The sequence below is a fragment of the Chiloscyllium punctatum genome, chromosome 2, assembly GCF_047496795.1.
Source record: "Chiloscyllium punctatum isolate Juve2018m chromosome 2, sChiPun1.3, whole genome shotgun sequence".
Lineage (NCBI taxonomy): Eukaryota > Metazoa > Chordata > Chondrichthyes > Orectolobiformes > Hemiscylliidae > Chiloscyllium > Chiloscyllium punctatum.
In genome coordinates, this window is record NC_092740.1 from 99,111,549 (window position 1) to 99,135,532 (window position 23,984).

Sequence of the window (23,984 nt, forward strand, 5' to 3'; positions counted from 1 at the left end):
CTTGGTTAGTTTCTGATTGTCGAGCAAGTACTTGCTCGATAATCATAAAACAAAGGTCTGTGGATGCTGTTGATCAGAAACAGAAACAGAAATTGCTGGTGAAATTGAGCAGGCCTGGCAGCGCCTGTCAGGGAAAAAAAGCAGAACAATGTTTCAAGTTTGGTGACTCTTCATTAGAACTGATAGCAGCTAAGAAAAACGGGTATTTGTGCTGAAGAACAGGTTCGGGAGGTGTGGGAAAAGGAGAAGTAAACGGATAAGTGGAGACGAAGAGGAGAGAGAACTGAAAGGGGTAGGTAAAAGAGAGATCGTGGTTGGCAGCCTAGGACAAAAGAGGCTGAATAAGTGACAAGAATGAAGGTCGCAGAGAATGGGGTAGCTTGTGCGATGCTAAAAGCAAAAAAGTATAATGTGATAATAGGCCCGAGAATGGGTGAAAATGTGTTGGTTGCCTTTTGCACAGCAATGTCAAACCAAAATTTTAAAAACCGGATGTATCCACTAGTGAATATAAACTATATATTCTGCAGTTTAATACTAAACAACCTCACTGATGTTTGCAGCTTCTATAATTTCTAGGAATTGAGGTCCAGAAAAGATTTTTAAAAACAGGCAAAATGTAAATGGTGATGGTTTTTCAAAAGAATGGCACCAATCTCTAAAGCTATTGAACTTGATGTTGAGTACTAGGGGCTGCAGAGTCCCATATGGAAAATGAAATGCTGTTCTTTAAGTTTGCATCGAGGCTCGCTGTAATACTCAACAGGCCTGAGACATAAATGTTGGCAATGGAACATGGTGGTGTATTGACATGGTAGGTGACTGGAAGCTGAATTATTTTTATTGACAGAAACCAGGTGTTCCGTAAAGCAGTCACTAGTCTGTCTCGTCTCCCAGTGTAGAGGGCATATTGTGAACAGCAAAACAGTAGACTAAATAGATTGAAATTGCTGCAGGTAAATTCTGCAATGACATGGGAAGATGCGATGGGGGTGTGGGGAGGCTTTGGGAATGGACGAGGAGTGGACCAGCATGTCCCATCCTCAGCATAAGTACCAGCTTTTCCTAGCTGTTATCAATTTTAATGAAGAGTCACGGGCCTTGAAGCATTAACTCTGCTTTCTTCCCATAGATGCTGCCAGATCCATTGAATTTCAACAGCAATTTCTGTTTTTGTTACTTGAGAGAGAGTGCCTGTGACGTTTACGGGTTCCAGGTGAACGTTCCCTTCAGTCTGGGAGCAATAATGGCTGATCAGATAGTTTTCCATAACTCTTTGAAATGTCTCTATCAGTTCTTTGTCATTGTTGCACTCTACTGGTGTTATTTTGTCCTTTGGGTCCTATGTTTATTGACTAGTTTCTGCATTCTCAGCACTGAGATTAACTATATATTTCTGTTTTTGTACAGAAGTCAAGCGGTCTAACAGATGCCACCACAGCAAATCAAACTCCATTCAGAAAATTCAAAGTGAATCTGAGTCTAAGGCTGATATCACACCTGAAATCACTTTAAGTGATTTCCCCGAATTACAGAGCTCATTAACACAACAATGTAACCGTGCCCTCGGAAATGTCAGGGTGTCCAGTAAAGGCTCCGAGCAGTCTGCCAAAATATGGCCATCAGATGATGCAGCACAAGTGGTATGGGGCACTGTACTGTAACCAGTTTACAAGTAAATTAATTGCTTTAATCAAATCTTATTTACTGTGTGCATTCTTGGTTTAACTTTGAGGCATCTCTAGTTACAAACAAAAGCAGTCCATCTTCTTATTAAAAGCTGCTTTAAGTTTAGAGAAGTTTAAAATAATTTGGACCAGTGCCAGAATTAGTCGAGAAATGCATAGATTTGAAACCAGCCTAAAAAGAAGACCCATGATACACTCTTTTGATGTATTAAACAAACCTTTATTTTGTCACGTTAACGCATTGTTAATACTTGAATTTCATTGTGGATTAGAGAGCAGTCTCCTTTGAATAACAAAGAAGTTATAATCTTCATATTATCCGCTTTGAAAATGGCTTTCAAGGGAATCTCAACACAGTCAATTTTCCTTGGTGCCATTGCAGCATATATTACTGTCTGGCATATTGGCCTGTTCACCAAAATATCAGCCTTCTACTGCCTGGGTTACTGACACCATTGAACAAGACAGATGGATTGGGATGCGTATGCTTGATGACATTCTCAGCCGAATGAACTGGATGAGTGGGCTACCTCAAGCATCTTTATTGGCTTCAACCCTGTTAAATTAGTACACCAACAACCATTACCAAACTTGTGCTGGAAATTTACCTGTGTAGGTAACATCTACTGTGGCATATGGCTCAGACTTTTTGGAAGGTGTATGATGTTATAGTAAAGCTGGTCAGCTACTACAATATATGGTGACTAAAACTAAATTCTAAAGCATTACACCTCCATGATATTAGTGCTAAGGGGGAATTAAACATCATCCTGGATATTCAGACTCTGCATTTATTTAAGTACAAAAAGGTATGCATAATACAAGAAATAAAGTTAAATGCAGTAAACAGTGAAATTAACAGTTTTACAGAGGACAATAATTAAGTACACTATTCAATTAACACTATTAGAACCCTGTTTAACTACATCACACCCTTGACAGAATTCTCGCATTCAGACAGCATCACATCCAGACTACAGTAAAAGTTAAATACCACAAAAACCATCTTTATACTGGCCAGTTGTAAATGGAGACCAGAGAAGAATCTAAGGATCTTTGTTCTTGCCATTACGGACTGAACTGCAGAATACTGCTTCCCAGCATAGTACCAATCTGCCCAAACCAAGTTTGTTGATGTGCAACAGAACTCAACAATGTGCATCAATCGTTGCTGATACTCTTCAACCAATGCCCCTCCCCTGGCTGGTGCTGAACATCATGAAGTTCGGCTCAGGGTTTTGTCTACCTTTTTCCAATTTGGTTACACATCAGGAAAGATTTGGCTGCAAAGTGCTTTGAGATGTCAACTGGTCATGAAAATCACTATATAAATGCATGTATATCTTTCCTATAGAAAGAACAGGGATGTAATGTTAGTCTAGAAAGACTTCAGTGCACTTCATGCTGGGGTTAACAATAAGGTTGTCTTAATGGGTGTAGGTAGCAGTTCCTGTCTTGGACCCTACTCGCAACCAGGAATTGAATTCCCTCCTATAGGATGCTGTCCCTGCTGGTCATCCAGATTTAAAACACTCATAGCTGCTGTTGCTGCTTGTACTGTAGGGTTCTGGTTTGCAGTCAGTAATTTGCTGATTTTATGTGGTTCAAATTATTCCCAGATCCCTGGTTCTAGACTCTGGAATTATTTAGGGAATGTGAAATGAAGAAGGCAGTAGACAAGTGTTTTAGGACAAAAGAATCTCTGCATTTATTTAAGTATGAAAAGATATGTATAATACAAGAAATAAAGTTAAATGCAGTAAACAGTGAAATTAACAGTTTTACAGAGGGCAATAATTAAGTACACTCTTCAATTAACACTATTAGAACCTAAAACAACAGTTTTAATCACACAAACTAATCAAACTTCCTAACCTTGGAGTCCCATGCACTGTCACCACCCGCCTTCCCTTCCCTGTTAACTAGGTCAGAACATTGGGGTCTCTGGAGACTCAGCTCACCACTGAGGAAAATGCAGTTTTAAAGTTACTGAGGTTCTTGCTGTCTTTTCCCTTGGTTCAGAACATGCCTGTGTCTGGAAGTTCTTGTTCAGAGAGCGCTTGGTTGGCTCTCGCCCCCGACCCCACCTTCTCAGATGCTCTTTGTTCTGATTATGCTCTTGGTTTGGCTTCCTGATTCAGCTTTCCTGTTCGGTCTCTATGGTTCTCCGTTCTGAAGCAGCTAGTTGGGGCTGCACGTGTGGAGAGAAGCTGCAAAAGCTTGTTGAGAGAAGCTGTCTCCCAGGTGAGATTAGGGCTGGTAGTTCCACAGACTGCGTACCTGTTATCTCCCCTCAAATCTGTGTTATTCATTGTGTTTCCTTCTGAAGTCCGTTGGCTTCCTGGTAGGTAATATGTATAAATAGATTTTGATTGAAGTACGTTTGGTATCTATGTAGACCCCATACTGTCTGTACTGTGTAGCCTGAGGTGTAAAATTTAGTTTCAATCTAGAATGTTAGGTTAGGCTGATTGTTCTGTTCAGAGTGGAGGTGTAAATTGGACTTCCAGGATGAAAATGGTTCTTGGCAGCCATCTCTGTGTTTGTGTATTTTTCCCAAAGCTCAGTACAGCTTTTTAAAAGTTTTTTTTATGAAAAGTTCAGGGTTTTGTCCAGTATTTTAGATGATGGGGATTTTTGCTCAAATCTACAGTACTCAGGGACCAGATGACATTTTGCTACTTCCAGGAGCCAGTCGAGTGAAAATGACATTATTTTCATACAATCTCATCCAAACCAAGTTTATGAAGTCCCCATTTTATAAATGGGGATGTCTGCAAAAAGGATAGCTGACAACCGCACCTTGGTGTTTATTACTTATCAGAATCCCTGTATGTCCATAAACAGACATTTTAACCAATTTCATATGTAGCTTCCTTGTCTTCAGGCACTAAATTAGTATTTCTTTGAAAAGTATGATGGGAACATGTTATGTCATGAAGTACATTATCACAATAAACACATTAGATAAAATAGATGTAATGGGAGATATGGAGGACCTGTGAAATGGCAGGGGAATGATGTTCAAATTCCCAAGCCATAACATTCTACTAATGATAGGTAAAGGTAAAAGCCAGTCCTCCTACATAGAGGCCAGTGGTTCCACTTGAATGACTGACTCTTAAGAATCCTTCCCCTCCACAGAGGGGTATGTGGGACTTTGTTGTTTGGCTTGTCAGAGGGTGCTTCAAAACTGGGGATTCTGTGTGGTCAGATATGACTCTGGTAGCTAGTTCCCATGGTAACGTGATCCCATGCTGTCACTGAACAGTAATACAACAGCGCTTTTCCCCATTCCTGCCACCTGTCTTAACTGTCCCAAACAGTGATCCCACTTGCATTGTTCTGAAGGCTACTGCATTGACTCACCTTGATGGTCATGGCTCCTGATGGGGTTGCTGGTCTAATTGGCTTGTAGCTTGGAGGCAGGCTTTGTCTTCCCCGCCAAAGAGATATTTTTAGAGTGTACTTTTAAGTTGTAATATAGCAGGCATTCGTGCAAAGAAAGGCCCTACAAATAGGTAGATAACTTCTATTTTAGTGATACTTGCGAACTGATGTGGGTGGCACGGTGGCACAGTGGTTAGTACTGCTGCCTCACAGCGCCAGAGACCCGGGTTCAATTCCCGCCTCAGGCGACTGACTGTGTGGAGATTGCATGTTCTCCTCGTGTCTGCGTGGGTTTCCTCCAGGTTCTCCGGTTTCCTCCCACAGTCCAAAGATGTGCAGGTCAGGTGAATTGGCCATGCTAAATTGCCTGTAGTATTAGGTAAGGGATAAATGTAGGGGTATGGGTGGGTTGCGCTTCGGCGGGTCGGTGTGGACTTGTTGGGCCGAAGGGCCTGTTCCCACACTGTAAGTAATCTAATCTTAAAAAAAAGAATATGGGAGATCTCCTTTGCTCTTGGAAAAATATCACGAATTTTCTTTGACCACTGGAGAGGTCAGATGGTCCTTTTAGTTTAAGGTCATCTTTAAAAGTGAATTACATTTTTTTTGTTAATTTGACAGAATGTTTTATTTTCCCTTTTGATTTAGTTTGAAAAACAAATTCTCACCCCTCCAAAAATAAATGATAGATATTCCCCATGAAAATGTTGACATGCTTGATTTTACTGAGTTTATGAAGCCAACTTCTTGAATTTAAATTTAACTCTGGCATGCAGTAGAATATAATTGGAAGATGCTAAATGTTTTATACTAAATCGTAAAGACTGAGCAGATTGTGTTTTTATATTTATTTACTTCTTAAACATCATTTGCAGCTGCAGTTCAGTTTTTCTGCCACTGTTCCATTGTGGAAGAAAAAATCAAGTTAACATCTCATTCTTTGTTTAGGGTGAGACACTGGAGACATCCCAGCTACCTGGATTTCCAACTGCTTCAGAGAAATGTTCTGTCTCTGACTCCACTACTGTCACAGGTAGACATTTTGGCCATTTGTCCTCGTTTTCCTTTAGACTTTGGGGCAACTTAGAAAACTTTTCGCTGTATTTTTCATGTTCAAGTACATGTGACAATACACTTCTATATTATTTCTCCAAATGGCTGTGAATGAAATATTTTTCAGCCTAAGAAGCCTTAGTTTATGAAAATTATGTTAAACAATAAATATATCTTAAAACTTGATAGTTATGGAAACAAAATTTTATAAAATATTCCTAAACACTTGCATTACACTTTTAACATTTACCATTAATATAGTCTTGATAAAAGGTATAATTGCAGAAAATGTTTACTGATGTGTATGTATATTTTAACCATTGCTTATAGCTACACCTGCCAGGAATCTGACATGGAAGGCTTGTCTATCTTGTGCCATCCTCACATTTCAACCTGTAGCTCATCTACAACCACTCTGTGACATCCATCATCCATCGGTGTCTAGGTCAACCCTACATTCTGCTGCCTTACATTTTGCCTTCTGGAAAAGATCTTGTATGGCTTTTCAGCTCTGAGTAAATAGCTGAAATACTAGCATTTTCTTTTCTGGATGTCACTTTTGTTTAGAGGTTTTTTTTTTCATCAATTCTCTTAAGATGGGTATAGAATCTTTATGTTCGTCTTGGTATCCACATTTCAAAGGGCTCGTTTTCTTTCATTAATCTTTACGTGTCCAGCTTTCTGAGGCACACAGGAAAGTAGATAGAATACTGCATCTTATGTGGGTTTTTGTTGCAAGTGAGGATTTTTTGTTAATTTCTTCAACCAACATTAAACATACTTTTTAAAATTAATTCAGAAATGAGAATTATTTTAGAATATTTTGATTTCATATGACCTCCTGATGAGTGTTTCTTAAGAATATCAAACATTTGTAAAATTTCCAAAGATGCGTTAAGTAATTAGAAGGTTGAGGCAATGCTTCATATCTGAATATTGTAGTGATGACTAACTCATTAAAACAAGGGTTGTATCTCATAGCTTTTCTTTGAATTTAATTTGTTCCTGTGAGACTAAAACTTCACAGAATGTAAGAATCTATACAGTGTGGATGCAAGCCATTTGGCCCATCAAATCAACACTGACCCTTCAAAGAGAATCCCACCCAGACCCACCCTTTAACCCAGCCCCTGTAACCCTGCATTTCCCATGGTGAACCCATTCATCCTGCACCTTCCTGGACATTATGGGGAATGTAGCATGCTTAATCCACCTAACCTGTACATCTTTGGACTATGGGAAAAAAACCAGAGCACTCTGAGGAAGCCCACATAGACATGGAGAAAATGTCTGCGTGGAGTTTGCACAGTCACCCAAGGCTGGAATTGAACCTGGATCCCTGGCTTTATGAGGTAGCATTGTTGACCATTGAACCACTACGCTGCCCTTCATCAAAGTGGTGTTTGCTTTCAGTTATATATCTTAATGAAATGTGAATAATATGTCCTAGGAAATGTCGTATAATATCAACTTTGAATGTGAGCCAATATGTGTACATTTCTTCTATGTTAATGCTATAATTAAGTTATTCATTTTGTTGCACCAGCAAGTACAGTAGCACCACCTACGTCATCTTTATCTACTGACCCTCCATCTGTCTTGTCGTGGGCCAGAATTGTTTCACAAGCGCCTAAGAAACCTGTTCTCTGTTCAGCTCCACCAAAGATATCTGCACATAATGTTTCTCAGGTCAGGGAAATACCAAATATGCAGGTTGTCTTTTACTTTTAGCCTTGAAATTATTCTTGATTTTTAAATTCTAATGTAGTTAAAATGTGAAATATCGAATTATTCTCAGAGCAATGGTGGTGAAACAAAACTGAAAGAGTCAGTTGGGAAACCGAAAAAGAAGAAAAAGAAACAAAAACCAAAGGAACCAAATGCTGCTCCAAAACCTAATGAGTCCAAGATAACTGTGCAGGAGTTACCTCGATTTGAGGTATTTGATTTTGCTTTATTTTAAATTTTATTAAATGCTTTGGTTAAGGGATAAATGTGTATTCTAAATTTATAATTTACTCTTCGTATCAGTATAGGTTTCAGATTTATGAAACACATGATGGTTGGACATTTGATACAATTGCTGTCCTTGAAGCCAAACCTGGCAATTACTCTTTTTGAGCTTAGTAGCAGGCTGCAGACCTTCAAATCCAAGAACTTTTGCCTCTGTCCCCCATCAATAACTTTATTTTTTGATATTATTTTACTCCTAACTCTTCAATTGATTATTTTACAGATGGCTTCACTTGTTGCTAATCTACCAATTGAAACCCTTAATTATAAAAAAAAGACCCATACCATTACTCTGTAAAGGATGATGTAGTTGCAATGTTCCCTTAAGCATGACTTGTTAACTAATTAAAGTTCACTACAGTATGCAGTGCAATATCCCATAATGATTTTAAACTGTCCACTGTCTTAAGACTAATCGTAATTCATCAGGTTACTTGTTTACTGCATCTAAATTGCCTCGTATTTAATCACTTAACAGCAAAGGGTAAAGGTTGTTACTTCTAGTATAATATACAGAGAAATCAATAGTAGTATGGCATTAATAGGCAATGCAACGGTCTAAACCTTTTTATAGCAGTAGGAAAATTGGAATATTTCATTTTATTTTTATATATCCTTTTTGTTACTGATAAACTGGGCTATTAGCAAAATAGGTAATTACATCCCTACAAAGAGGTAGAATTAAGATAAATAATTCACTTATGCATTAATGGTTAGCACACTATGAATATTAGTAAAGACAGTACTCCGAGCCAGTTAGAATTTGTTGACACTAAGCTGTTGAACCATTTCCAGAATTGAGAAAGATATTGAACTTTGTCCGCTCAAGGGCAGCCAGTTGAAAACGTTTATTAAACATGTCATTTTAGTCAATTGTGTTTGCCTGAGAGATCTAAAACAGTAGAACTGAATTAGTTTTGTCATTGCTAAAACAAAGAGTGTCTGAATGACACTCCATTACTTATCCTATGCACCTTTCTTTTTCACCTTGTGTTTGTAGACTTTTAGTTAAATAACTTGCATTTTGCCAAATCAGTTAGGAACTGTTTGAGTGCCCACTATTTTTCTTCCCTTAGTTCCTCCCCTTCCCATTTTTTAAATCCAATAATCCCATGTGATCTTTCTTTTTTAAATTGTCCCTTTGGACGTGTGGGAGTATGTCAATATTTCAAAAGGGAAGTATTGAAAAATGTCCATATTATAGAGGAGGAAGTGCTGGATGTCTTGAAAAGCATAAAAGTGGATAAATCCCCAGGATATGATCAGGTGTACCCTAGAATTCTGTGGGAAGCTAGGGAAGTGATTGCTGGGCCTCTTGCTGAGATATTTGTATCATCAACAGTCATAGGTGAGATGCCGGAAGACTGGAGGTTGGCTAACGTGGTGCCACTGTTTAAGAAAGGTGGTAAGGACAAGTCAGTGAACTATAGACCAGTGAGCCTGATGTTGGTGGTGGTCAAGTTGTTGGAGGGAATCCTGAGGGACATGATGTACATGTATTTGGAAAGACCAGGACTAATTAGGGATAGTCTACAGGGCTTTGTGCATGGGAAATCATGTCTCACGAACTTGATTGTTACTTCTTCAAAAAAAACTCAAAGGATTGATGAGGGCAGAGCAGTGGACATGATGTATATGGGCTTCAGTAAGGCGTTCGACAAGGTTCCCAATGGGAGACTGGTTAGCAAGGTTAGAGCTCATGGAATACAGGAAGAACTAGCCATTTGATTACAGAACTGGCTCAAAGATAGAAGACAGAGGGTGGTAATGGAGGGTTGTTTTTCAGATTGGAGGCCTTTGACCAGTGGGGTTCCACAAGGTTCAGTGCTAGGTCCACTACTTTTTGTCATTTATATAAATAATTTGCATGTGAGCATAAGAGGTACAGTTAGTAAGTTTGCAGATGACATCAAAATTGGAGTGGACAGCGAAGAAGGTTACCACAGATTACAACGGGATCTTGATCAGATGGGCTGAGAAGTGGCAGATGGAGTTTAATTTAGATAAATGTGAGGTGCTGCAGTTCGGGAAAGCAAATATTTGGAGGACTTATACACTAGCAGGAAGTGAGGACTGCAGATGCTGGAGGTCAGAGCTGAAAAATGTGTTGCTGGAAAAGCGCAGCAGGTCAGACAGCATCAAAGGAGCAGGAGAATCGACGTTTCGGGCTGAAGAAGGGCTTATGCCCAAAATGTCGATTCTCCTCCTTTGATGCTGCCTGACCTGCTGCGCTTTTCCAGCAACACATTTTTCAAGACTTATACACTTAATGATAAGGTTCTAGGGAGTGTTAATGAACAAAGTGCCCTTGGAGTGCAGGTTCATAGCTCCTTGAAAGTGGAGTCGCAGGTAGATAGGATAATGAAGAAGGCATTTAGTATACTTTCCTTTGTTGTGGTTCTGTTCGCCGAGCTGGGAATTTGTGTTGCAGACGTTTTGTCCCCTGTCTAGGTGACCTCCTCAGTGCTTGGGAGCCTCCTGTGAAGCGCTTCTGTGATCTTTCCTCCGGCATTTATAGTGATTTGTATCTGCCGCTTCCGTTTGTCAACCGGAGACAACCGGAAGCGGCAGATACAAATCACTTTAAATGCCGGAGGAAACATTACAGAAGCACTTCACAGGAGGCTCCCAAGCACTGAGGAGATCACCTAGACAGGGGACGAAATGTCTGCAACACAAATTCCCAGCTCGGCGAACAGAACCACAACAACGAGCACCCGAGCTACAAATCTTCTCACAAACTTTGAATACTTTCCTTTGTTGGTCAGTGTAGTGAGTGTAAGAGTTGGGAGGTAATGTTGTGGCTGTGCAGGACATTGGTTAGGCCACTGTTAGAATATTGTGTGCAATTCTGCTCACTTTCCTATCGGAAATATGTTGTGAAACTTGAAAGGGTTCAGAAAAGATTTACAAGAACCTTGCCAGGGTTGGAGGATTTGAGCTATAGGGAGATGTTGAATAGGTTGGGGCTGTTTTCCCTGGAGCGTCGGCGGCTGAGGGGTGACCTTATAGAGGTTTTTATAAAATCATGAGGATAGGATAAATAGACGATGTCTTTTCCCTGGGGTTGGGGAGTCCAGAACTAGAAGGCATAGGTTTAAGGTGAGAGGGAAAGATATAAAAGAGACTTAAGGGGCAATATTTTCACGCAGAAGGTGCTATGTGTATGAAATGAGCTGCCAGAAGAAGTCGTGGAGGCTAGTACGAATGCAACAATTAAAAGGCATCTGGATGGGTATATGAATAGGAAGGGTTTGCAGGAATATGGGCCAGATGCTGGCAGGTGAGACTAGATTGGGTTGGATTTTTCCCTCTGACCAACGTTACAGAGTCGGAGAATCACAGATGTACAGCACAGAAACAGACCCTTTGGTCCAACTCGTCTATGCCGACCAGCTATCCCAACCCTGTCTAGTCCCACCTGCCAGCACCTGGCCCATAACACTTCAAATCTTTCCTATTCACATACCCATGCAATTGTACTAGCCTCCACCATTTCCTCTGACAGCTGATAAGATCGTAACTGTAAGCTGGCTTTGCTCCATCTTGCTTAAAAATACTTTAAAGAAACTCATTTGGGACTAGGTTTCCAGTTTCTACATATAATGAATGGCATACGGTTTGTCTCAGTAAAATGTAAGCTAAATTCTGAAAGTAGCAGTGCAGCTGTAGATTCGTATCTTTGAACAATTAGCAATTGGTCTTGCTTTCAAAATAATCACCTGGCAATTTATTTTAAAATAATATCGAAAGGTGAAATTTATCAATTGTGTCAAATCTAACAACTTCTGTTTGCTTATTTGATCAATATTTTAACCTAGTAAAAGTCATCTTTAAGAAGTTGCCTTGAGGGAATTTGGGGATGGGTAGCAAATACTCTCCAGTGATTCATAAACAGCTATGAAAGAATAAAAAGTTTCAGGACTCGGCTTGCAAGTTCACTAATTATTTTTCCAGCTGCTGACTTCCATTCTGAGGTGAAATGGTGAATAGTTTATATTGATAGAAGATGAAATGAGTATTTGAGATTTTGAAATATGATTAGGAAATAAAAATTTGTCCAAAATTAAAAGTATTTGTCATCCTAAATGTAAGACCACTCTCTCAATTTTTGTAATGAGACCTAAATGCAACTTTACAACAATGCTGCCACATTGTTTGGGCTGCTGAGAGTTAAGAGTTATTGAAGTAAATACACAGGACAATGAAAAAGCAAAGAAAAGTCAACTTATCATTTTAAAATTGATAATTCAGCCTTGTATAAATCTGAATTTTATATGTATTTATTTGGATTTTAAAATAGAGGCAGATGGATTTTGGTCAGTTCTGTGAAGTTTTAAAAAAAAATCAAAGTGACTGAAATACATCAGTGGGTGGAATGTTTATACTGCTGAGTTTACAAGAGATCAGAGGGCTCTTGTGGCCCTTTTCTGGGTTATTAGACTTGGGACCAAGGTCTACCTGCTCCAGACGTGTGCCACAACCTATCTGAACAGGTTGAACAAAAATATCTACAGCTAATCAGAAAATTAGAGTTTTGACCTCAGAAGAAATAGAAGGTCAGTTCAAAGGAAGAGAGTTTCCTTCCAGTAGAGGAATCAAGTTGACACTTGAGGGGCAACCATTCACCCTAGTAGAAGTGGTCTGGATGTGTAGCATCGTGATTGGGAAAGTATAAAGATGTGTTCCACCTATCCAAACTCAAAGTAGGTTTAAAGCATTAGAATTTGAAAAAACAACATGCCAGTAGACTCAAAGGTATTGTAAAATTGGGAAGAGGCAGTCAAGTAAGAAATGAAAGAACGAAGAACAGCCCTTCAGCCCTCCAAGCCTGCACCAACACATTTTGTCCTTCTGTACTAAAACTGTCTTCACTTACAGGATCTATATCCCTCTATTCCCTTCCTATTCTTGTATTCGTCCAGATATTTCTTGAATGCTGCTACTGTCTGCTTTCACCACCGTCTCTGCCAGTGCATTCCAGCTACTCACCACTCTTTTGTGTGGAAAAACTTGCCTTGCATATCTCTTTTAACCTGCCCATGCTCCCTCCCAACTCTAACACCTTGAACTTGTGTCCCCTAATAATTAACCCCTCCACCCTGGGAAAAAGCCTCATCCTTTCCACACTGTCCATGCCATTCCCAATCTTATAAAATTCTATCAGGTTGCCCTTCAACCTCCTACGTTCCAGTGAAAACAACCTCAGTCTATTCAACCATTTCATCATAGCTAAACCGCACCCCCCACCCCCATACCAGGTAACATCCTGGTAAATCTTTTCTGTACCTTCTCCAAAGCATCCACATCCATCTAGTGGTGTAGTGACCAGAACTGTACAGAGTATTCCAAGTGTGACCTAACTAAAGTTCTATGAAGTTGTAGCATAACTTGGCTATCCTTATATTTAGTGTCCCTTCCAATCAAGTCACGCACGCCATGAGCCCCTCCTTTTAACTACCTTATCTACCTGTGGTGCTGTCTTCAATGATCTGTGGATGTGTACACCCAGATCTCTCTGCATCTCAATGCTCATGAGGGTTCTGCCATTTAGTGTATAATTTCCACCTGTATTTGACCTTTCAAATGCATCACATCACACTTTTTTTTTAGATTAGATTACTTACATTAGATTAGATTACTTACAGTGTGGAAACAGGCCCTTCGGCCCAACAAGTCCACACTGCCCCGTCGAAGCGTAACCCACCCATACCCCTACATCTACATCTACATCTACCCCTTACCTAACACTACGGGCAATTTAGCATGGCCAATTCACCTGACCTGCACATCTTTGAAGTGTGGGAGGAAACCGGAGCACCCGGAGGAAACCCACGCAGACACGGGGAGAACGTGCAAACTCCACACAGTCAGTCGCCTGAGGCGGGAACTTGTCCAGATTAAACTCCATCTGTCATTTTTCTGCCCATGCCTCCAGTTAATCTATTTTCTGCTGTATTTTCTGACAATCCTCCTCACTATCCACAACTCCACCAATCTTTGTATCCTCCACAAACTGACTAATTAGACAAGCTGCGTTATCCTCCAAATCAAAGAGTTGACATAGGAGTGATATTTCTCTCAGAATGAGTATCTGTTAAAGGATAGTTTTGGGAAACCAGTTGAAATCTTGTTATACTGTTTGTGTTAAGATATAGAACAGTTTAGAATATGTGAATACCTACCTTTTTTCTTGTGTATAACAAACTAATGTTCTTTGAGGCATCAATTAGCACGTTTTTGTGCACAAAGTTTACAATGCAGTGACATCAACAAAATTGGTTCAATTGCAAAGGTTATCACAAAGGATTGACCTTCTGAACCTGTCCCCTTGCCTGGGGTGACCCTCAGGTTAAACCACCACCAGTTGTTTCTCTCGATTGATAGACCAGTGTTATGTTCTAGTAAGACTATTGCAACTTTACCTTTTTAATGTTCTTTTGTTCAAGAACATTTGCAGCCTTATGTGAAGATGTTTTAGTCACTAACTACAATGGTGACAAATTGCAAAAAAGTTAAAATTTATTATCATCAAGACAGTTTGGATCTGGCTTATCAGTATTCTCATAACAGCAGAGGTCCCTTGATTCTGATACCTCAGCTTAGTACAAAATCAAAAGTACAATTAAGTCCCAGTCAAAAACCGTTCCACGTGATTTGCTTGAATGGGCCAAATTTTGCAGTTGTAATAATGTTGAAACTGGCATTTGCTTACATTTTATTTGTGAGACTGATAGCTTCTACTTGTGCAAGGCTAAATGTGGGAATGTAGAGGTTTCAGCTAGTGATTTCTTGCTCTTCAATTAAATTTGCAATTGAAGATTTGCAGATAGCCATCTTTGCAAATCTCTGAAATGACAACATTCCCTTTTATGCCATGATATCAGATTGAAAAACCTCTTGGAAAAAGTACTCCTTGTGGACTTTAAATGGTACTCCAAGTCAGAAATACTGCTGAAGGCTATCCTTGTCTTGGAAAATTGATTTTGTATTGGAATGTTAAACACCTCTGTTATGATATTTTTTTAAAAATCCATGGTTTAACTTTGTTTTGAAGTTTGTGATCTCACTCCACAAGCAGGATCTTGTGCCTTCCTTTATAGTAGATTTAGAGGGGAGTTTGCATTTAAAGTCCCTTCTGGGAGCCTGCAAATAACCTTGTGTGGATTTACTTGTTGTGTCCCCTGTATGGTTAATAGCAACTTAAGAGAGGTACCAGCCATGGACTTAAATTGGAATGGAGGAGGGAAGACGGCCACATATTTCACTTTCTGGATTATTTCCTGAGGATTCTTCAAGTGATTATCTGCTTAACCTATTGGCAAATGTCCTTCAACTTTAAAGGCATCAGCTGGAATTTCATAGGGGCATAGGCTTTAATATTTTCAAATCTGTTTTATTGCGTATTGCTGCTCGACAACATGATGATTAGATTAGATTAGATTACTTACAGTGTGGAAACAGGCCCTTCGGCCCAACAAGCCCACACTGCCCCGCCGAGGCGTAACCCCACCCATACCCCTACATCTACATTTACCCCTTACCTAACACTATGGGCAATTTAGCATGGCCAATTCACCTGGCCTGCACATCTTTAGACTGTGGGAGGAAACCGGAGCACCCGGAGGAAACCCACGCAGACTCGGGGAGAACGTGCAAACTCCACACAGTCAGTCGCCTGAGGCGGGAGTTGAACCCGGGTCTCAGGCGCTGTGAGGCAGCAGTGCTAACCACTGTGCCACCGTGCCGCCCACCACCACCGTGCCGCCCACCGATTGGGATTGGGATTGTTTTGTTATCAGCAGTCTCTGTGGATTTGATGAACTAGTTGCTGCCTGGATGGTAGAAAGAAAGCTTGCACCAGCCATCTTGTATTCTCAGTTCTCAAAAGACTGATGTTTTAGGGAAGGACAAGAAAAATGCATCAAAGATACTCTGTAGCTCTCTTTGAAGCATTGACATTAATAGAAGAAAGGAGCTTGCTGCCAAACATTCAGAATGTCAATCAGTGGTCCATCAAGTTGTATTACAGTTTGAGACTCTATGACTTATTGATGAGGCAGAGTGGTGATGGTACAAAAAAAAAAGGAAGCAAGTCCTGGACTTCAGATCCCACTACTTTTGTAGGATATCTGGTCCATGTGCCTAAAAATCTGCCAATTGATTATTGGCCTGCTCAGACATGTGGAGAGTCTTGACAAAAACTTATGATGCTAAATAGACAACATCCTTCAATCAAGGGACAGCAAATGATGACCCTACAGTGTAATATCATTGGACAGCCTCTTGTCTTGACATCAATTTCAAACTGATATCACGGAAGGGAAAATCCACACCACTGAGGTCACTAGATCTTCATAGACAAGTTTCTTCAAAGGTAGAAGCCAAATATTGTCTCTTCAGCACTCATTGCAAAATCCAGGCCTTTAGTTTTAGACATTTTATAACACTGAGTAGCCAGTGTTTTAATTTATAAATTGCTCCAGTAAATAAATTAATGTTTTTTAAAGGAGAAGGTTGTCATTCTCCTTAGATTTCATTTTGCTCTCTTTCTGCCTCCCTTGCACAACGAATGTTCAGCTCTCATGAAATTTTTTAAAAATTGCACTATTTTCCTTTATCATTTTTAAATATATTAAAAAATTATTTTAAGTAGCTCACTGTCATAATGAAGGGCAGTAGTTGCTACTTGGCAGACAGCACAAACAGCAATAAAAGTATCACTATTAATTTCTTTGTATCAGTGGGGCATCACCCATAAAAATGCTGAGTGTTTTAATGTTCCCACATGTCAAAAAGCGCAAAAACAAGTATTTAGTGCAGTTGCTATCGACCTAAAGTGATTCTCCTCAGCATGTCAGCAATAACCTTTCCTGGTGGATTTAAGTTTGCAAGGCGCTAACAGGAGGCATTGTTCTGCATTTTTACAGAATATGGAAACAGCAATATTTTCTGCAATTTTTAAAAGTGGGTGATAATTCCATTGCATTCATGAATATGATTATGATTATTTTTCTGAGTGACATTGAACGTTACAGAGCTGAAGTGATTTTCAAAGCAGCGTCAGTTGACAGGTTATACTATTTGTAGTAAAGCTCTCTACATTAAATAGGGAAGAGTATGCTGTGGTATCAGTAATTTTTCAGTTCTTCAAGAATTTATCGTGCTCTCACATTTTAAATTTTAATGTAGCACAAAGAAAGACAACCATGTTGATAAGCGTGTGCTTTACCATTGTTCTGCTAATGCTTAAGGCCCAGTTCTTGGGATCATTTTTCATTTGTTACACAACTATGAAATCAATTGACTTGTGTTTTGCAAATTTTAGTTGAATAGTTGTGTAATTTATCACAGAATATTTACATGAAACTTTAAGTAAATCTAATTAATTCCTCTTAACTTTGTAGGATGACAAAGAATTTCCAGATTTGACATCTGCAGTAAGCAGTTCTGACAAAGCCAACAATGCTGGAGAAGAGACGTCATTTTCCTACAAACCGGTTAGCAGAAATCAACTGGAAACAAAGTCTTTAAGAACTGAAGTAATATTTATGGACTCAGATCCTATTAAGATACATTTCAGTTTATTGATGGACTTTGGAAAACAAGTAACACTTGATTTTGTGCAGGTTTATTAGGCTGACTCCTGGATTGGCAGTACTGAATTATGAGGAGAGACTGAATCAGTTAGGACTGTATTCGGTGGAGTTTAGAAGAATGAGGAACTCGTAGAAACCTGTAAAATTCTAACAGGACTAAACAGGGCAAATGCAGAAAGGATATTCCTGATGACTGAGTCTCCAGAACCGGGGATCATAGTCTAAGGATATGGGATAAACATTTGGGACAGGAGGAGAAATTTCTTCACCCAGAGAGTGGTGAGTCTGAGAAGTTTTCTGACAAAACATTTGAATGTTTTCAAGAAGGAGTTATATGTAGTTCTAAGGGCTAAATATATCGAAGGGTATGAGGTGACAGCTGTAGTACTGAGTAGGATAATCAGCCATGATCGTAATAAATAACATCACAGGTTAAACATGCATCGTCATTGAATAGTAGAGACTGTGTTCATAATTAATGTTGTTGGAAACAGTCAAATTTAGAGAATTGTTAGGGGCAGAGGAGGTCAAGTGAATAGCTGTTTCAAAAGGAACTGGTACGGATTGACATGAGGGGCCAAATGGCTCTTCTTGCTATAAGATTTTGGGATGCAAAATTCAGTTCTGAGTGACATTGAATGTTACAGACCTGAAGTGATTTTCAAAGCAGCATCAGCTGACAAGTTATACTATTTGTAGCAAAGCTCTACATTAAATAGCCATTGCTGTGGCTGTACATTTAGGGGCTTACCACATTAGTAAGACTTCTACCCTTACCCATCAACTTGACTGTCTCAGCTGGGCAGCACGGTGGCTCAGTGGTTAGCGCTGCTGCCTCACAGCACCAGAAACCCGGGTTCAATTCCAGCGTCGGGCGACTGTCAGTGTAGAGTTTGCACATTCTCCCAGTGTCTGTTTACTCTGGATGCTTCAGTTTCCTCCCACAGTCCAAAGATGTGTAAGTTTTGGGTATTAGATTAGATTAGATTCCCTATAGTGTGGAAACAGGCCCTTCAGCCCAACAAGTCCACACCGATCCTAATGCACCTAACACTCTGGGCAATTTAGCATGGCCAATTCACCTGACCTGCACATCTTTGTGATTGTGGGAGGAAACCGGAGCACCCGGGGGAAACCCACGCAGACACTGGGAGAATGTGCAAACACCATACAGACAGTCACCCAAGGCTGGAATCGAACCTGGGTCCCTGGTGCTGTGAGGCAACAGTGCTAACCACTGAGCCACCGTGCCGCCCCTTAGTCAAGGATAAATACAGGGGAATAGATCTATGTGGGTTTCTCTTTGGAGGTTTGGTATGGACTTGATGGGCTGAAGGACCTGTTTCCTGTATGGATTCTAATTCTAATCTTGTGTGAACTTATAATGCCTTTGCATCAAGGCGAATAATGGGATTAATTATTTGCTTTGTTAAATAATGAGATTTTGAAGACCAAGAAGTAAACAGAACAATGATGGAGAAAATAAATGTGTTAGAAACAGACCAGGTACAGAAATAGAGTAATAGACTTGTACAGTATGGAAATAGACCTTTTCAGTCCAACTCGTCCATGCCGACCAGATATCAGAAAATAATTTAGTCTCATTTGCCAGAATTTGGCCCATTTATCTCTTTCAACCATTCCTATAGCCATCCAGATGCCTTTTGAAATTTTGTAATTGTACCAGCCTCCACCACATCCTCTAGCAGCTCATTCTAAACTAGCACCATTCCCTTTTAAATTTTTCCGTTCTCAGCTTAAATCTAAGCCCAATAGTTTTGGACTCTCCCATCCTGGGCAAAGACCTTGGCTATTCACCCTGTTCACCCCATGCTCCCTGTGATTTTATAAACCTCTATAAGGTCACCTTTCAGTCTCCAATGCTCCAAGGAAAATAGCGCCAGCCTATTCAGCCTCTACCTGTAGTTCAACCCTCCAACCTTGGCAACATCCTTGTAAATCTTTTCTGAACCATGTCAAGTTTCACAATATTCTTCCTGTAACAGGGCAACCAGAATTGAATGCGCAGTATTCCAAAAGTGGCCTAACCAATGTCCTGTACAGCCGTAATATGACCCCATAACTATAGTACTCCAAAGCACTGACTGATAAAGGCAAGCATACCAAAAGTTGCCTTCACTATCCTATCAACCTGTGACACCACTTTAAAGGAGCTATGAACCTGACTCCATGGTTTCTTTGTTCAGCAACACTCCCCAGGATCTTACCATGAAGTGTTATACGTCCTGTCCTGATTTGCCTTTCCAAAATGCAGCACCTCACATTTGCCTAAATTAAACTCCCAACTGATCAAGGTCCCATTGTACTCTTTCTATCAACCTGGACCCAATATACCGGTCACTGCAGCAGACAGCTGGAACTGACAACCGGAAGCAGCAGAGACAGGCCACTTTAAATGCCGGAGGAAACATCACAGAAGCGCTTCACAGGAGGCTCCCATGCACTGAGGATGTCACCTAGACAGGGGACGAAATGTCTGCAACACAAATTCCCAGCTCAGCGAACAGAACCACAACAACGAGCACCCGAGCTACAAATCTTCTCACAAACTTTGAACTCTCTAACATCTTGAGAATCCTCTTGTCCAGGAAAAGTGCAGCAGTCAGTGAGGTATTGTCAGTTTCTACACAGAAGGTGGTGTCCATTGCAAATCGCTATCCATTGCAAATAGGACTTCTGACACTTCTTTTAATGATTATCTGGGTTGCTGACTGACACATTGTTATAATATATGTCATGTGGTAATTCAGTAGCACCTGGCAGCAGCAAAATGTAGGACAGCCATGATGTCCATGTTGATGGAAGGGCAACTGTTGAGTGCAATCTGCCTGCAATTTGAATTCTAGGACATGGTACTATCTACAAGATACACTGCAGAAAGATCCTCAGACAGCACCTTTGAAACCCATGACCATTTCCATCTAGAAGGACAAAGGCAACAGATACGTGGGAACACCACCACCTTCAAGTTCCCCTCCATGCCACTCACCATGCTGACTTGAAAATATATTGCTGTCCCTTCAATGTCACTGGATTAAAAACCTGGGTTTCCCACTCTAATTGGCATTGTAGGTCAACCCACATAGGTGGACTGCAATGATTCAAGAAGGCAGCTCACCACCATCTTAGGGGCAACTAGGGACAGTCAGCAATACCAACATCCCATCAGTGAATTTTTAAAAATGTGGCAGCTTCCTGTGTAGTTACCCCGTGTGGATAGATGAGATGAGTTTATGTCCTGAAGTATAAAGTGACCTGACACAAGCATGCGAAGTCATGTGTCCTGGAGCACCAGAGTGAAGTCCTGAAAGGATGTAGTGATTGGTTCCAACGCAGCCATGATAATGTGAATCTATTGATTTGGTAGTGTCAACTTGCATAAGTGAAGGGTGAAGGAGAACATTGAGCAAGTAGAGACTTTGTGCTAAAGACAGAGTTCAGTGTAGGTCTGGAAAAGCAAGTGATGAATTACTGCTGCCACGTAACCACTCTGACTTTCATGTTGGGAGTTGGCAGTTGCTTTTTTGAAAGGAGAGAACTTTGAAATGTATGAAAAAGAGAGTTGAACTGATAATGAGATGCAAATACATGGAAATAAGATCGTCACAGCTTATAATTTTCTGACCGTGTCTTTTTAGAACTTGAGGGAAAATAGAAAACGTTTTCTTTTCCATCATATTTTCCTAACTTTCTCACCATTGGTCACACTGCAAGGGAACAGAAAAATTTCACACAAGACATTTGTCAGAATGAGGCAATGCAGTATGACTGACGTTCTGCTGTATATTTGAGTTCAGTTTTTACTCTTATTGGTTTTGAGTAAGGAGTGCTGACAGGATGGAATGCTTATAATTTAGTCTCTCAGCTGAAGTTTAAAACACTAATGTAATTCAGAGTTGAATTAGAATGCACCCCTACTCCATGGGCAGTTTGCTGGTGAGGATGTTAGGCGGGAAGCTGACAGGTGGGTACTCTGTGTCTTCCAGCCTCCATCTGATTTATGAACATGAGAAAACTGTCGATAGACTTCCTGCCTTGCTGCTGTTTGAGACCCTTTAAGTGACATCAACCAGCAATAGTTTTTTTTCACTGTTCTGCATTCATGTCAATTAAGAGGGAATTGTGCAATCACTTATTACGTGGCATTTTTTTGCTTTATTCAGCTGCATTATGCAAGATGACAAGGCTGCACGAACATCTTGTGCTCAATTTAACCTACTGTAGTCATAAAATGTTTTTATGGCAGCCTAAATTCATAAAATATTGAGCATTCTTCTTTACCTTTTCAGTCATCAACGAATGGAGAATTGGTTATAAATATGACCAACTCCCACGCTATTGGTGGCAAACTGATCTCTTTGGACCAAAACCAGAAACTGCTAAGAAAAAAATCCAGTCATGAACCTGCATCCAGTAGTCCACAGAAGAAAGCTGTGGTTTGTTCAGAACTCTGATTTATTTCATTTGAATAACATTTCTGTGTACTGTGGAGGAAGACAGTAAAGATAGCCATGAATGTTTAACTTAGTTTGGATCAGGAAAGAACTCAATCTTTAAGGCACAGGCGTATTTATTTGATATCAGTCTGCATTTGAAGTGTCTTTCAGCTCAGTTTGGGGGTTTTATGCTGTTACTTAAAAACATGTCCTAGTTTTCATATTATTATGAGCTCCAGTGCTATTTTAAAGACTACAGTTACCTAGAATTGTGAAGAACAATATTTAGTGGGATGAGCAAAACGGACACTTGGAAAGGCCAGGGTCACATCAGTCTTGCCAAACTTGAAAGCAAGGCACCACAATTGATGCTTTTTATGCTTATTTCATGTCTGGGCTGAACCAAGTACCAGTAGAAAGAGAATACAGCTGGCAGCAACTGGGGGAGACCTCTGAAATCCGAGGTAAGCGAGGCTTAGTAACCAAGAAGATAACAGTAGTGTAGAGACTGAAGACTCCTTTTGAGAAACTAGAATGTAACGTCACTACTGTTTTAAGCCCAGATGAAATGCTGAAAAAGGAATTTAATTTTATGGACTGCACAGCTGTTGCCTTACTTTTAGTGCTGTGTCATATTATAAATCAGTTTTAAGCTATGATTTGCACAGGCAACATGGAAGTTCAAATAGAGTATGTTAATTAAGCTCTGTTTCATCTCACAAGGATACTTATCGATTTTGATGTCAACTGCTTTAAAATTGGGAGATGGGTGCACAGCATGTTAGTATCATGTTCTTTTTGTGTTTAATCTTGTTTGATCCCCTGCTTCTCATTGGGGATACAATGTTTTGAGTAAAAACTGGCCTATCCCTCACCAGACAGAATAAGTACTAAGTTAAATGAGCTTATTGAAAGTTTTGGAAATCAGTTGGAAGATAACTTATAGATTTTTGTCAGTTTGGGGAATATATTTTGATCAACGTCAAATCGAGATCTTGTGATTGAACAAGACCACAAGATATAGGAGCAGAAATTAGGCCATTCAGGCCATTGAATCTGCTCTGCCATTCAATCATGGCTGATAAGTTTCTCAACTTCCGTTCTCCCGCTTTCTCCCTGTCACCCTTAATCCCTTAGACAGTCAAGAACCTATCTATGTAATGTTCCTATAAATTTATACCTATTCTTGAGCCTATTTTGCACCTGAGTGAATCTGCCACAAAGTTTTTTAAAAAAATCTGTACTTGGGTTTTTTAGAAGACTAGTTAATTCTTTGTAACTGGTGCTACAAGTTGAAGTACAGGCAGTCCCCAGGCTCAGAGCGGGTTCTATTCTGGAGTCTGTTTGCAAGTTTTATTATGTTGCAGGACAATATAAAGTAGTTATTCATGAATACAGTAAACATTCATCTTTAGGATCTTTAAAATTGCATCCCTGTATGGGATCACAGTTGTAAATTGGACATGGTAAATTAGGGACCCCCTATACCAGTAAAACCATCATAACTTGGGTTGGTGCCTCCTGTTCCTTAGTCATTAAATTAGACCTCTTATATTGAGAAGCAACATTTGGAAACTAAAATAACTTCTCACTTTACTTAACTGAGCCTTATGGCACTTATGAGTCCATTTATTCCATTTCACATGCCATGGATTACTTGGATCCAAATTTCTTGACTCTTTGGTTATGTGACTCATTCTTGAGACTTTGTGAATATTTCTTGTTAGTGTAGCTTAAGTGCACTGATAACCAGTGGGGAGATATGACTTAATTCAAATTCACTT

At 39.9% G+C, this 23,984-nt stretch overlaps 1 protein-coding gene across 10 annotated transcripts in view; it reads left to right on the forward strand.

Moving 5' to 3' along the window:
* The window catches only part of secisbp2 (SECIS binding protein 2), a 136,982-nt gene that overhangs the window by 37,369 nt on the left and 75,629 nt on the right, over positions 1-23,984 (forward strand). For 7 of the 10 annotated variants that reach the window (XR_011962700.1, XM_072586432.1, XM_072586407.1 and 4 more), the window contains 6 exons: positions 1,411-1,643; positions 6,027-6,111; positions 7,678-7,820; positions 7,930-8,070; positions 17,552-17,686; positions 22,054-22,200. Coding sequence is in view for 9 of the 10 variants with exons in the window: in XM_072586432.1 (XP_072442533.1) it covers positions 1,411-1,643; positions 6,027-6,111; positions 7,678-7,820; positions 7,930-8,070; positions 17,552-17,686; positions 22,054-22,200 (884 nt within the window). In the remaining variant the exon portion in view is untranslated. The remainder of the gene's footprint in view (positions 1-1,410; positions 1,644-6,026; positions 6,112-7,677; positions 7,821-7,929; positions 8,071-17,551; positions 17,687-22,053; positions 22,201-23,984) is intronic. The other 3 variants (XM_072586388.1, XM_072586421.1, XM_072586441.1) reach the window with 3 other exon arrangements.